Below are 14,649 nucleotides of genomic sequence, written 5' to 3' on the forward strand. Positions count from 1 at the left end.
GCCTCTTATGACAGCGCTCTCATGGACTCTTTGCTTTAGCACACCACCTGCTTCCTGTTGTGAACATGCAGTGCACTCTGCTCTTTTAATGATTTTGAAAAGCTAGTCTCAGGACTCAAAATGACTGTTCTCTTGCATACAGTTGTTCTACCTATCTTTCGATAAGATTGAAGCTTAAATCCCTTCCCCTTTAGTGAACCATTCACAAGAACAAGTTACCTCAGACCCATGTTTCCATTTTGAAAGGATAATTAGATTTTTAGATCCAGACAATATCTCTAGGAAGTTGTGTGACAATCTATGTAATGAAACCTTTAGGAACAAAATGAAGAAGTATAATCTGGATGATAGTAAAAAATAGGAAGATTTATAACTGCCTATTATCAATATAGAGGGAAATTTCTAATGGCATGATACAGGGCTCTGTTTTGTCTAGTCTTTATGAACATGTCCATTCATTCAGTTATTTACACACACACATACATACACACACACATATATATTCAGCCCATCTTAAATTCCAAGATGAAATTTAATTGGGATTTAATTGGGATAAGAATATAGCCTTATACTTGAGTCCCAAAACCAACAGTATTAGAAGAGGAAGGCATGACATATGGGCACAGCCTAAGCAAAAGAAGATACAGAACCTTAAGTCAGTAGTTAATCAGTGTTAATAATCAGTGAAATGTGACTGCTAGGAAAATTCAGGCTATGTTGATAGGCATTTAATATCTAGAATGAGAAATGATAGACCTTTGTTCCAGGCAGACATATCTGAATTCCTAGGTTCCATTATAAAAATCATTCTTTAAAATGGAATTTGACGGGGCACCTGGGTGGCTCAGTGGGTTAAAGCCTCTGCCTTCGGCTCAGGTCATGATCTCGGGGTCCTGGGATCGAGCCCCGCATCTGGCTCTCTGCTCAGCGGGGAGCCTGCTTCCCCCTTTCTCTCTGCCTGCCTCTCTGCCTACTTGGGATCTCTCTCTCTGTGTCAAATAAGTAAATAAAATCTTTAAAAATAAATAAATAAAATGGAATTTGACAATTAGAAATTTGTATTCTAGTATTATGTGATTTGCAAACTTTGAAAAAAAAAAAGTTCTCAAGGTATTTTTCCAGGAGTTTTTCTATGCTTGATACACTTATAGGAGAACATGAGTAAATTTATGAGTCAACATTTCATACAATCTAGGAGAAACAGAATCAGATGAAATCTTAAAATAGTCATCTATTATTTACTGAGTGTCTCCTATGCTTTGAGGGTTTAAATGTCTGCTGTGCTTCTGGGCTCCTTCCTATTCCTGAGGGAAGGAAGAGAAGAAATATGTATTGAAGGTCCGTAGCAGGTACTATGAGGAACCTTTATGAGGATATATACTAATAAGATATAGGACTGTGTTTTCAAGGCATATGGAATCCAGTGCTGCAGGGAAAGACAGTAAGCAGATTATTACATGATCTGGACTCCAGATAGAGCCACGCTCCCAGGGTCAGTGAAGAAGACCACAAATCAGATAAGGGTATAGCCTTAGCAAATGTTAACTACTAAATATGCCTGGACTTTCACCCGAGTTTTTCCTCTCCTAGAGAAATTTCTGGGTCTGTTCTGTACTGGGAGGAAGAAGGGAGACAGATAGCTATCTCTTTCTCTTCTTGCAAAGCTACTAATTCAGTCAGATTTGGATCCCTCCCTTGTACCTCACTGGTAACCTTAACTACCTCCTAAAAACCCAGTCCCCAAATACTGTCACTTTAGGATTTAAGGCTTCAACATATGAATTTTGGGGGGGATGCAGTTCAGTTTATAACACCAGCTTATCTCCCTTTTGATTAACTAAAAGTCAGGATTTAGGACTTTAATTATATCTTCCAAATACCTTCACCTTATAAAGTAGCATAATCTTGGGAGTAATATCCTATCATAGTCACAGGTCCTGCTAACATGCATGAGGAGGGGATGATACTGGGCTAGTATACCAGGGGCTGGGAATCTTGGTGGCATCTTGGAATTCTGCCTGCTGCAAAGGTAGTAGGGTAGAAAGCAGTAGCAGATTTAGATCAGGGATAAGGGCTGTTGTGAGTAGAATGGTAGAAAAAGCACAGAGCAACCTGGTATGGTAGGAGCATTAAACTGAGACCTGCGTATTTAGAAAGTTGAGCCAGTGTATCTGAGAAAAAAAAGGACTTTGGAAACTAAAAATTAATTTAACATGTAAAGTATTACTGATACTGAAGTTTGTTGGGGAGATGATGGCAAGATTGGTTTAGGAATGATAGGTTTATGGGTAGAAGATAGGTAACAGTGAAAACCCATGGGCTTTGGACTTAGACAAACCTGGTTTTGAATACTGATTCTGGCTTCTTACATGTAGAATGAGAATGATAATGTATGAAGTTTATGGATTGTTACGAAGGTTAAATGGAATATTACATTTCAGGTTTTTAGCCCAGTGCCTGGCAACATAGTAAGCACTAAATAAATGTTTATTCATTCAATTATTTATTAAATATGTAAATATGTATTATGTGCCAGATGTTCATTTTGGCCCCAGGATTTTAATAATATTAAATACCAAATATTGTGCCTGAGCTAGATTTTATTTGACTTTGAATTTCCAGGCTAAAACAGTTGAGTGTTAATTTGTATGTAAATAGCCACAGTATACATTCAATATGTTCTCAAGCAAAGAAACTAATGGGCCAGTAGTCAGCCTACTTATTGATCACTAAAGAGTTGGCAGATCTCCTGGACCCCATTTCATTGTTTTGATTTTTTTAATAGTCCACCATTAGGGCTTAGTGGGTTGAGCCTCTGCCTTTGGCTTAGGTCATAATCTCAGGGTCCGGGGATCAAGGCCCACATTGGGCTCTCAGCTCACCAGGGAGCCTGCTTCCCTCGCCCCCCACCTGCCTCTCTGCTTACTTGTGACCTCTCTCTCTGTCAAATAAATAAATAAAATCTTTAAAAAAAATAGTACACTGTTTAAAAAAAATTATTTATTTGACAGACAGAGATCACAAATAGGCAGAGAGGCAGGCAGAGAGAGAGAGGGGGAAGCAGGTTTCCTGCTGAGCAGAGAGCCCGATGTGGGGCTCGATTCCAGGACTCTGGGATCATGACCTGAGCTGAAGGCAGAGACTTTAACACACTGAGCTACCCAGGCGCCCCCAAAATAGTACACCACTAAAATGTGTATTTGGGGAGGAGTATTCTCCTGGCAGTGTTCCAAATGGATTGAGGAGGGCAGAGATAGAAAGAGGGAGGGAGGCCTCTTTTTTTTCTTTTTTAAAGGTAAACTCCAGCCAGCTTGGAACCCGATGCAGGTCCTGAACTCAGGACCCTGAGATCAAGAGTCAGACACTTAACCCACTGAGCCACCCAGGAGGCCTTTTTTTAATGCCAAGCTGGGGTACCTATAGTGGGAATAAGGAAAAGGAAATGTTGAGTTAAGAGCATAGGGGAAGAAGAATCAACAGATTTAGGTACTGACTAGGAGAGAGGAGAGGGAGGGAAAAGACTGGTGTAATGTGATATTGCTGCCAGTTAACCCTTCCAGAGCAGTGTGGTGATTCATGACTTTCACGGTGTCTAGATCTTTATCATTGATGCTAAGTGTTATAAACATGACTAGAAGAACATATGTGTTAACTTTCTCTAGGTGTATTACATAATGATAGGAACTATATAGACAAACACTAGCTGTTAGAGAACCTAGAATATCTAAAACATTTTGTGTCTGTAGAGATGAAGAAAGGAAAAGTGATTAGGTATGGCTGCATTAGACAGCACTAATCTTTTAAGTTACAGATTTGTAGATTGTAATATTTCTAGTTGTCTCCAAGGGAATTTAGTCACAGCTATGTATCAAAGCATCAGTAATTAAAACATAAATGAGAACTGGTTTAGCTCTGTTAGTCTGTGAGAGGAGAAACACGGAGTACTGGGTGGACTGTGTTGCTGGTTGTTCTCTTCTTTCACACAAGATTATTGACAGGTGCAACATGCATAATGATGTGGGTGATATCAGACTAGCATAGAGCTTGATAAGGCGGCATTTTGGAGACTCTTTGGTCAGATAAGCTACAATAATACTGACCAGGTGACAAGGTTACCTTTGGTACAAAGGAGAGATGGAATTGAGAGAACAAGTGTAGAAACTGAGAAGCCAGTCAGCAGGGTATTGGCTAGTTGAAAGTTGACGGTGGCAGTGGACTTGGAGAAAGGAGAACAAATTCCAGATAGCTTTAATCAAGCTCTTTTTGCTAAATCAGGAGATTTAGGTTACTCGATGTTAGGACAGTGGTCATTTTGTCTTGAGATGTTCTGTTCCTTGGACTGCTGTAACTTCAACTCTCCCAGCTCTTCTTCTACTTCTCTGGACATTCTTGGTCAGAATTCTTTGCAGCTTTTAATTTTTTTTTCTAATCCCTTAAATATTGATGTTCCTCAGGATTCTGTTCTAGGCTCTGTTCTCTTTCATTCTCACAGTCTTCCAGAATGATCTCATTCACTTTCATAACATTAATAACCATCTGTGTGCTAATGATTGCCACATTTTTGTCTCCAGCCAAGATCAGTCTACTAAGCTCCAGACTCTTATATTCAAGTCATATTCAACACCTCCTTTTGGATATTACACAGGCACCTCAAACTGAAGGTAGAATATCTTTTCAAACTGCTCATTCTGTATTCCCCACCTCAATAAATAACATCACCATTTTCCTGATTCCCCAAGCTGTATACCAGCTATCATTTTTCCCATTTTTTCTTTGCAGTATAATTTATATACAGTAAAATGCAGGGAATTTAAGTGTACAGTGTGATGAGTTTTGACAAATGTACATACCCATGTTGTCATCATTCAATCATGGTATAGAATATATTCCATTATCCAGAAAATTTCCGTATACCCCTTTGCCAATCATTTTTACACCCTTACTCCTACCCCTGACTGAGTTAAACCCTTTTCTTATTGCCTCTTCATTATTAGCTTTTCCTGTTCTTAAACTTCTTATAAATGGAATCATATGGTGTACTCTTTCAGTTTCTGACTTTTTTTTGTTCAACATACAGTTTTTGAAATTTATCTAGGTTATTTTATAGATCAGCAGTTTATTTATTTATTGCTGAGTGATATTTATGTGCATATACCATAATTTCCTTACCCAGTATCTTATTGATGAATGTTTGAGTTGTTTCTACTTTTTAAAATTCTGAATAAAGCTTTTAAGGAATAGCCTTATGGAAGTCTTTTGTGGTCACACGCTTTTTATTTTATTTATTTATTTATTTATTTATTTATTCTTTTATTATACTTCAGAATGGAACTACCTGCTCATATGATAGATAGTATGTTTAGTTTATTGAAAATTGCCAAGCAGTTCTTCAGTAGTTATACAGTTTTACAGTCCTATTAGCAATGTTTGAAAGCTCAGCTTTTCTACTTCTTGCCATCATTTGGTATTGTCATTTTGAAAATTTGAGCAGTTACAGTGCGTTTTGAGATACCTTTTGAGTTTAATTTTAAATCCATCATGAATAGTTAAACACCATTTCATGTTATTGGCCATTTTTATATCCTTTGTGAAGTGTTTATTCAAATATTTTGATAACATTTATTGAGTTTTATTTTTATCATTGATTTGTAAGATTCTTTGGGTATTATAAATATAAATCCTTTGTCAGATTATATATAGAGATTATATATACACACACACATATATATAACATTTTTTTCCTGTTCTCTGTCTTGATTTTTACTTTTTGCTATAATACCTTTTAATAAGTAGAAGTTTCAAATGTTGCTATAATATGTTATATCAGCTTCTTATTTTATGAATAATACCTTTTGTTTCCTGTTTAGAGAATCTTTGCTTAATCCAGGGTCATGAGCTCATGAATACAGTTTCTACATGTTACTCTAGAAGCTTTATAGTTTTAGATTTTACATTTAGTTTTTGATCTATTTCAGTTTAACTTTTTGCGTATGATGTGAGGTAGAGATTTAGGTTCATTTTCTCCCCATGTCAAAATCCGTTATTTCAGTGTCATTTGTTGACAAAATTTTTCTTTCCCTTATCAAAAAATAGATTTATTTTATATAATGGGTTTGTTTCTATACTCTGAATTCTGTTTCATTCATCTATTTGTTTAGACTTCTGTAACTATTACTTTATAAACTCTAGCTTTGCGATAAGTCATAAAATCTGGTAATGTAAGCTTCAACTTTGTTTTTCTTTAACATTTTCTTGGCTATTCTAGGACTTTTATATTTGTATATCAACTTTAGAATCAGCTTGTCAGTTAAAAGAAAAAAGACTGCAAGGGTTTGGCTGGGATTGTTTTTACTCTGGATAGATTTAGGGGAGACTCTTAACTTCTTAACAACACTGAATCTTCCAACCCATATAATTGTTACATGTTTCCATTTGTTAGGGATTTTAAAATTTCTCTCAACAATATTTTATAGTTTACAGTGCATGGGCCTTGCACATCTTTCATTAGTGTTACCTAGTATTTGTTTATATGATACAAAAATACCATTAAGTTTTTATATGTTAATCTGGAATCTTGCAGTCTTGCTAAAGTTATTTATTAGTTTAATTACAGACACCTTTCCTTGCTCCTGATCTAATATTAGCTGTAGGTTTTTTCATTTAAGTCCCTCTTTTGTATTAGCTGTAGATTTTTAAAAAATAAATTCTTCATCAGAGTAAGCTCTCCTTTTTTTTTTTTTTTCAAAGATTTTATTTATTTATTTGACAGAGATCACAAGTTGGCAGAGAGGCAGGTGGGGGTGGGGAGTGGGGGTGTGAAGCAGGCTCCCTGATGAGCAGAGAGCCTGATGTGGGGCTCAATCCCAGGACCCTGAGATCATGACCTGAGCTAAAGGCAGAGGCTTAATCCACTGAGCCACCCAGGCACCCAGCTCTCCTTTTCCCTTAGTTTGTCCAAGGTTTTTTGGTTTTGCTTTTAATCACTAACAGGTATTGAATTTTATCAAATGCTTTTTTGAGGGCATCTTTTGAGATAGCCATATTTTTCTTCTTTATTTTGTCATTATTGATTTTCAAGTGGTAAATTAACCTTGTACTCTTCAAATAAACCTCTTTGAGCAAGATGTGTATTATCCTTTTGATACATTGCTGGATTTGATTTGCTAACATTTTTTAAATGATTTTTGCATTTATAGTCATGTGTGGTACTTGTCTTTTCTTGTCATTTTCTTGTCATGTTCTTGTCATGTTTTGGTATAAGGATTATACTGGTCTTATAAAACAAATTGAGAAGTGTTTCCTCTTCTTTGAAAGATTTTGTTAAAACTAGTATAATACCAGTGAAGTTCTCTGAACCTAGAGTTTTGTACATGAAAGTGGTTTTAATTACAAGTTTAGTTTCTTTAACCAATAATGGCGATTCAGATTTTCTAATTCATTTATTTGTTTTGGAAACTTGGGACTTTTTAAAGCAATTTGACTGTCATCTAAGTTTTTAAATTTTTGGCATGTTGCTCATAATTTCCCAGTAATTCCCTTTAAATGTCTATAAGATCTAGTGATGTCTTTCCTTGTGTTCCAGATGTTGGTAATTTGTTTTTGGGCCTCATTCTTTTTTGTTTTGTTTTGTTTTGTTGAGTTGGGGCATCATTCTTTATTTCTCCTTCTCTCTCACTTTTCACGTCTACACATTCCTGTTCCCTTTTTAATTTAGAGCAATGCCTAAACTTTTCCTAAGGAAGCTATAATAACCACACTCTAGCCTTCCTGTTTACAGTCTTGCCTCTGTGTCCAGTTTACCTTCTTTTAGGAAGAAAGATCTTTCTAAAGTTTAAATGTAATTAAATCTTTTCTCACTTAAAACTTTTTTTTTTTAAGATTTATTTATTTATTTGACAGGCAGAAATCACAAGGAGGCAGAGAGGCAGGCAGAGAGAGAGGAGGAAGCAGGCTCCCTCCAATGCGGGGCTCGATCCCAGGACCCTGGGATCTTGACCTGAGCCGAAGGCAGAGGCTTTAACCCACTGAGCCACCCAGGCGCCCCTCACTTAAAACTTTAATGATTTCATAATTCCTTCAGGAAAAAAAAAATCTATGCTTCTTCCTATGAAATACAAAGTCATCAATGATACGGTATCTGTCTTAATAGATACCTGTCTTTTCTTATATTTACTTCTCCCTTTTTATCTCTTCCCACATGTCATAAGGAAGTATACTGCCTTTCTAGGGATTCTGATTTGTCATATTTCACCTAAAAATAGAATGCAGCATTTCAGATGTGATATGATCGATACTAAGTGGACAAAAATTGTCTCCTAACTTCTCCTTTACTGAGATGATTGTTAATATTTGATTGGTATGGTCTCAATATATAATATTTGTTTAACATAATGCCTTTTATTCCATAGATTTTTATATTCACAGCACTGTCTTTCCCTAAAACATTATTTTAGAGCCCAGTTTCCATTTTACTGTTATCTCAAAGCATATTAAGTAATAGGGCTGCATCTGTTTGCTCCAGTTAGAGTGCCTCTCAGCTGTTTGATCCCTCCTCCTCAAACCCATGGTAATGAGTTTATTTCAGCTTGGCAGTGTTAGTGTTGGTATTTGACCTGCCACCTAGATGACTAGATGATGTGTATTTCTTTATAGTACCATTTCATAGTTTGCAAAATCAAGAAACAGTCCTTTGAAGCGGTCTAGCTGGTTTAGAAGTAAAGTAGTTGTTCCTTTCCTTGTCAGTTCTTCACCTCCTCACCCTCAGGGGAATCAGGATGCCCCATGTTATGTTTAAAAGCCTAAACATATCAAACTTTTATTCTTCTTTTGGGTTTGAAAGGGGGACATTATTAGCTCTGTCTTGATGTAGCAGGGGCTCTGAAAGTCTATTTGGATAACACTGAAGATTGGAGGAAATGTGACTCTGTCTGTGTGTTTTAAGCCCCTAAGGTAAGATCAGAAAGCGTCTGGGGCAGTGAGAGCCAAATAGCTGAAGTCATACATTAATTATGGTCATGAATCATTTTTATTTTTAAAGTCTTTACCATTTGACAAGGTTGTTTGCATAGTACCAGTGAGTTTCAGGCAGCATTTTCCCCCTTCTAAAGTAACAGGCTATTTTGTTGATTTCTGCTCTGAGTTGATAATGCCTATTATTATTACAATTCTGATGACTTTTTTTTAGTAAAAATTGCATGTTTCCTTACTTACATGAGTAGTTTTTATTTTTTTTTGCTTTGAATATCGTATTTTAAAGTTGTAAATATAGAGACTATCACTATAATCTTTCACTCTCCCACTGATACCTGTAAAAAATAATCAAATCTTGGGACTGAGCTTTTATGTTCAGGCGTTAGTTGACATGCAGTTTGCAGATACCTTTTGAGTGCCTCTTTTGTGCCACATTCTGTTCTAAGCGCTGAGAATGTATATAAAAATAAGAGATTTTTTTTTCTTGGAGAGATCTAGTAAGGAAATAAACAGTTGCTATAAAATGTGGTTCTGTCATCTTTGTTAGAGGTTTGTATTTGGAATGCTGTAGATTTCCAGAGGAAGGAGTGCCTTCATCTGTCTGGAATAGTCCAGAAAGGTCTTTGAAGAAGCGATTGTGCTTGAACTGCCTTTTTAATGGACTCAGGAGTGTACTTATCTGTTAAGAGATGGGGAAAACTTACAGGCAGATAGATCAGCTCACTCAAAGGCACAGAAACAAAAAAATGGCATGATATGCTTGGAGAATTGCTGGGAGCTGAGCGCACGCAAGTTAAGGACTATCAGGAAATGAGACTGGAGATATATGCTGGGACTGCATGACAAGGGGCCTCTCTTTGCTTTTAAATTTCTGTAGAGCAACTTTGTAAGAGAGTATTACTACCAAGAGAGTGTGTACATATACATTCCCAGTGCAAGAGGCAGTAGGATGGAGTGTAACCTCTGTTGGATTCCACAGGATCCTCGAGGAAGTTGCTTGAGTAACTTAGCTCATGAGTAATCTAGCTATAGTAAGACTTGTTTCCTTCTAGATGACCTAAGTTGTTCCCTTTTAGATGGCCATTTTAGATGATCTAAGAAATCCTCAATAACTATCAAGCAATTTCTGAAAGTACAGAATATGTCATGAATATTTTTGGTGTATAGTATCATCATCATCATTATCATCATCATAATGTAGGCAGAGATAGTAATGTCTTTGCTTGTGTTCCTGATGTTGGTTTCTGACGCCATCGAATCCCTAAAAATGTTCACCTTGTATATAGGATATCTTTCAGGTTAGAATTATTGAATGATTTTTAAAAATTGAGGTAAAATTCACACAGTGAAATGCATAGATCCTAAGTGTAAATTCTGCATATAGCTATGTACCCGCATTCCAGGAAAGATATGTTGGACATTTCCATCACCTCAGGGAATTCCCTTTGTTTCCCCTGTCTTCTACCAGTCAGTTCCACCCCACATAGACAGCCAGCAACTCTTGGATTTCTGTCATCATGGATTGCTTTTGTTCTTGAACAGTGTATAAAAGGAATCATACAGTCTACTTTTTGTTCTTGGCTTTTTTCACTCAACATAATGCCTTTTTTTTTTTTAAGGTTTTATTTATTTATTTGACAGAGAGAGATCACAAGTAGATGAAGAGGCAGGCAGAGAAAGAGAGAGAGAGAGAGAGAAGCAGGCTCCCTGCTGAGCAGAAAGCCCGATGTGGGACTCAATCCCAGGATCCTGGGATCATGACCTGAGCCGAAAGCAGCGGCTTTAACCCACTGAGCCACCCAGGCGCCCCTCAACATAATGCTTTTGAGATTAGTTCAGATTGTTGCGTGATTCAGTGTGTCTTCCTTTGTATTGATGAGTAGAATTATATGTCATTTTGTTTACTAATGCTTCTGTTTGATGGACATTTGTGTTGTTTTCTATGAAAATTTTATACAGATCTTTGTGTAGACATATGTTCTTATTGTTCTTGAGTAAGTGCTTAGGAGTACAAATACTGGGTTAGATGGATGTTTAACTTTATAAGAAACTGTTTTCCAAATTGTAGTACTTTGTTACACTCTTACCAGTAATATATACAAGTTGCTGCACATTCTTGCTAGTATTAGGTGTTGTTATTTTACTTTTAGCTATCCTAGCAGGTGTAAAATGGTATCTTCTTATGATTTTAATTTGCATGTTCATGATGACCAAGATGTTGAGTACCTTTTCTTGTACTTACTGGCCACTCTTATGTCAACTTGGTAAAGAATTTTACTTTTTTGCCCATTTTTTATTGGGTTATCTTTTGTTACTGATTTATAAGAGTTTTTTATATACTCCAGACACAGTCCTTTGTCAGATTGATGTTTTGCAAGTGTTATCTCCCAGACTGCTTATCATTTTCTTAATGCCATCTTTAGATGTACAGACATTTTTTATTTTTGTGAGGTCCAATTTATCTATTTTTAATTTTATGGTTAGTGCTTTTCATGCCTTCTCTATGAAATCTTTACCTCCCCCAGGGTTGCAAGAGATTCTCTATTTTTTCTACAAGTTTTATGATTTTAGGGTTTATGTTTACTGTGCTGTCACTGAATTAATCTTTTGCATGTGCTGTGAGGTAGGGAATGAAATTAATTTTTTTTGCCAGTTTATCTAGTACCATTTGTTTAGAAAACTTTATTTTCTCCATTAGTTTGTCTGGATTCCTTTGTCCAAAATCAGTTGGCCATATATGTGTAGCTTTATTTATATAACCTTTACTCTGTTCCATTAATCTATGTTTTGATCATTATGCCAGTACCATATTGTTTTGGTTATGTAGTTTTATAAAACAAAGTGTATCTGGGTTTATCTCTTCTAGCGTCTTTGTTTTTCTTTATAAATTACAGTATCAGCTTCTTAATTTCTTTAAAAAAAATGAAAGCCTTTTGAGATCAGAATTGTGATTGTGAAACAAAGACCTGTGTATAGAAATATAATGAATTCTGTATATTGACCTTGTATCCTGTGACCTTATTAGTTCTACTAGTTGTTTTGTAGATTAATAATGAAATTCATTTTCATTATATGAAAATCACGATATCTAAAACTAAAGACAATTTGTATATAGGTATAAAGAAATATATAAGCTATATTTGGAAACCAACAGACTAAGAAAAACACAAACTGATAATGAAAGCAAAAAAGAAAAATAGTTTTTAATTTTTTCAGTGTTTCTTGTTTCAGAGTGGCTACTGCTACTTTAACTGGGATTATTGTTAATTCTTTTTTTTTCCTTCGTATATACCCATAGGTAATATTTTTTGTTATCAATGATCTTCTCCTGGTGACTTTAGCACTCCACTTAATTTCTCTGGGCCTCAGTTTTCACCTTTGTAACATGATAGAATTCAACCAAATTCTTTCCTTTAAGAAAAACAAAAACAAAAAACAAACGTTATTTATCTATAGAGAGAGAGAGCACTGAAGGAAGGACCTCGGGAGAGAATCTTCAAGCAGACTTCCTGCCAAGTGTGGAGCCTGACTGTGGGCTTGATCCCTTGATCCATGAGATAATGACCTGAGATGAAACCAAGAGCCAGGTGCCCAATCAGCTGAGCCACCGAGGAACCCCTCAACTAGATTATTTTCTAAGGTGTCTTCCAGACTCCTGTGAGTTTGCCATTTTAGCTCTCAGTATATCAGAGGTGGGCAGGCAGGCAGGAATAGAAAGGGTGTTTTTAAGGTCCACAGTAATTGCTGTTTATTTCATTATAAATATGCTAAGGAATTATGAAATGGTCAGTTTGAGTTGATTCCTAGTTCTGTTTATCCTGGAAACTTTGTCCTCATTTTGTTCCATTTATATCTGTTGCTCTGTGTTAAAAGTTTATAGTTAACTCACTTAAATTTTTCTGCAACTTTTATTTCTAGGCTTCATAGAGCCCAGTGTGCAATTAAACAGACTCAGGTAACTGTTCAGAAAATTGGAAAGGAAATTGAAGAAAAGCTAAGGCTCACATCTACAAGCAATGAACTGGTAGGTTTTAAAATATATTTACTTGTTTAGACTTCTTGGTCTCTAAATGTGATCATCATGTTCTTCTTATATTAATTAATTTCTTTTTTAAAAAGCTTTAGTTATTTTTTCTTTTAATGTTTTGTTGAGACTTATGTTGGCATTTAAATGTTGGAGAACACTTTCCTATTTCCTGTAATCTAACACGCAGAATGCCTGCCTTTTGCTGCTAGGTGAAATTTTAGATTACATACAATTACTTAGAAAATAATTAAACGTTATTTTATTAATGTCTTATCAATGTAAATTCTAGATGCGAACTGTATAGTGAATAAGAAATAGCTGCCAGAAAGAAAAAACAAAACAAAACAAACTTTAGGGGGACTAATCTCCTTTTTAAAAGATGAATTTTAAATTATTGGATTGGACTTAGTAGGTTGGTTTATGGACAGTGTTCTCTCTTGGGAGAGATTCCTTTTGGGAAAGATTGATGAGGCATTTCCAAAGAAATAGAAATTCCAACCCAAATAGACGAATTTAAGATATTAGTATAATTTGGGGTTGTTTTATACTCTTTCTAGTGGACAAAAATACTAATTTTGATATAAAGATTGTGTCTTTGTAAGCAGAATAGTAGGCATAACTAATAAATTGAATTTTTCTCAAAATGAAGCCACATGGCTATGGTTAGCTTTTGATGAAATTTGTGCTATGGATTATGATAGTTAAAATGCAATTCCAAATCCTCAAATTAAGTCCTAACCAAAAAAGGTTGAAGTATTTGTTTTCTCCCAGATAGGCAGTATCTTCCAGTTGTCATATATAGCACCATCAACTTAGGAGAAGGCCTTTGTACCTCTAAATATTCTGTATTATCTTGAAGATATGCCAGATATAGTAATTTAATAGATGAACTATAAAAAAACAGCACAGTTAACCATCAACAGAGATGTCTCTCTTATGGAATTTGAAGTGAATGGATGATAATGTATTTAAACTTTATAAAATTGCTGATTTTGACCCATAAATGGCAGTTTCATGTAATTCAACCTGATGGATAAAGTGTCTGATGCTGTATCCGGCACAGAGCAGGCATACAAAATATGGTAGCTATAATAGCTATAGTAGTAATGCTTTTCCATCTGACTTTTCTTGCCTTAGGAAATTCTTCTGTTTTGGAGAAGCTGTTAAACCACCTCTTGTTTTAACTTAGCCTCGGTGAAGGAAGAAAAGCCAGACCACAAATATATTGGAAAAGGAGAAAAAGCAGCTAATTTTAAGCCTTTCTGTAGTGTACAGAAATGCCACATTTATAGAACCCTTGTCTGAGGACAAATTGCTAGGGTTTTTTGTTTTCTTTTTTTCTTTCTTTTTTTTGTCTCCGAAGGCAGGACTGGGAAATTACTTATTTCATTAAATGACAGCATATGTTTTGTCTCAGTATGGAAAAATGTATGTTTAATCCTATTTTTCTAAAATATAAGTGGTGACACACCAAGCAAGGTGATAGAATTTGTGAGTTTAAGGAGGTCAGGTTCAGAGGTTCACTGTATGTTTTTATGCTGCCTGGTCAACATAGACAAGAATTGTTGATTTTTGAACTGAAGGTGAACCTAGGCATCATCTAGTTCCCATATAACTTTCCTAAAACCAACCCTTCTCAGTACATTCTGTTC

At 35.6% G+C, this 14,649-nt stretch overlaps 1 protein-coding gene across 8 annotated transcripts in view; it reads left to right on the plus strand.

Annotated features, from left to right (window-relative positions):
* UVRAG (UV radiation resistance associated) overlaps nucleotides 1-14,649 on the plus strand; it is a 302,103-nt gene that overhangs the window by 122,780 nt on the left and 164,674 nt on the right. For all 8 annotated transcript variants that reach the window (XR_006604217.1, XM_045071444.1, XM_045071448.1 and 5 more), the window contains one exon: nucleotides 12,889-12,994. Coding sequence is in view for 7 of the 8 variants with exons in the window: in XM_045071444.1 (XP_044927379.1) it covers nucleotides 12,889-12,994 (106 nt within the window). In the remaining variant the exon portion in view is untranslated. The remainder of the gene's footprint in view (nucleotides 1-12,888; nucleotides 12,995-14,649) is intronic.

This window comes from Mustela putorius, unplaced genomic scaffold (assembly GCF_011764305.1).
Source record: "Mustela putorius furo isolate JIRA1106 unplaced genomic scaffold, ASM1176430v1.1 tig00003987_pilon_pilon_pilon, whole genome shotgun sequence".
Classification (NCBI taxonomy): domain Eukaryota; kingdom Metazoa; phylum Chordata; class Mammalia; order Carnivora; family Mustelidae; genus Mustela; species Mustela putorius.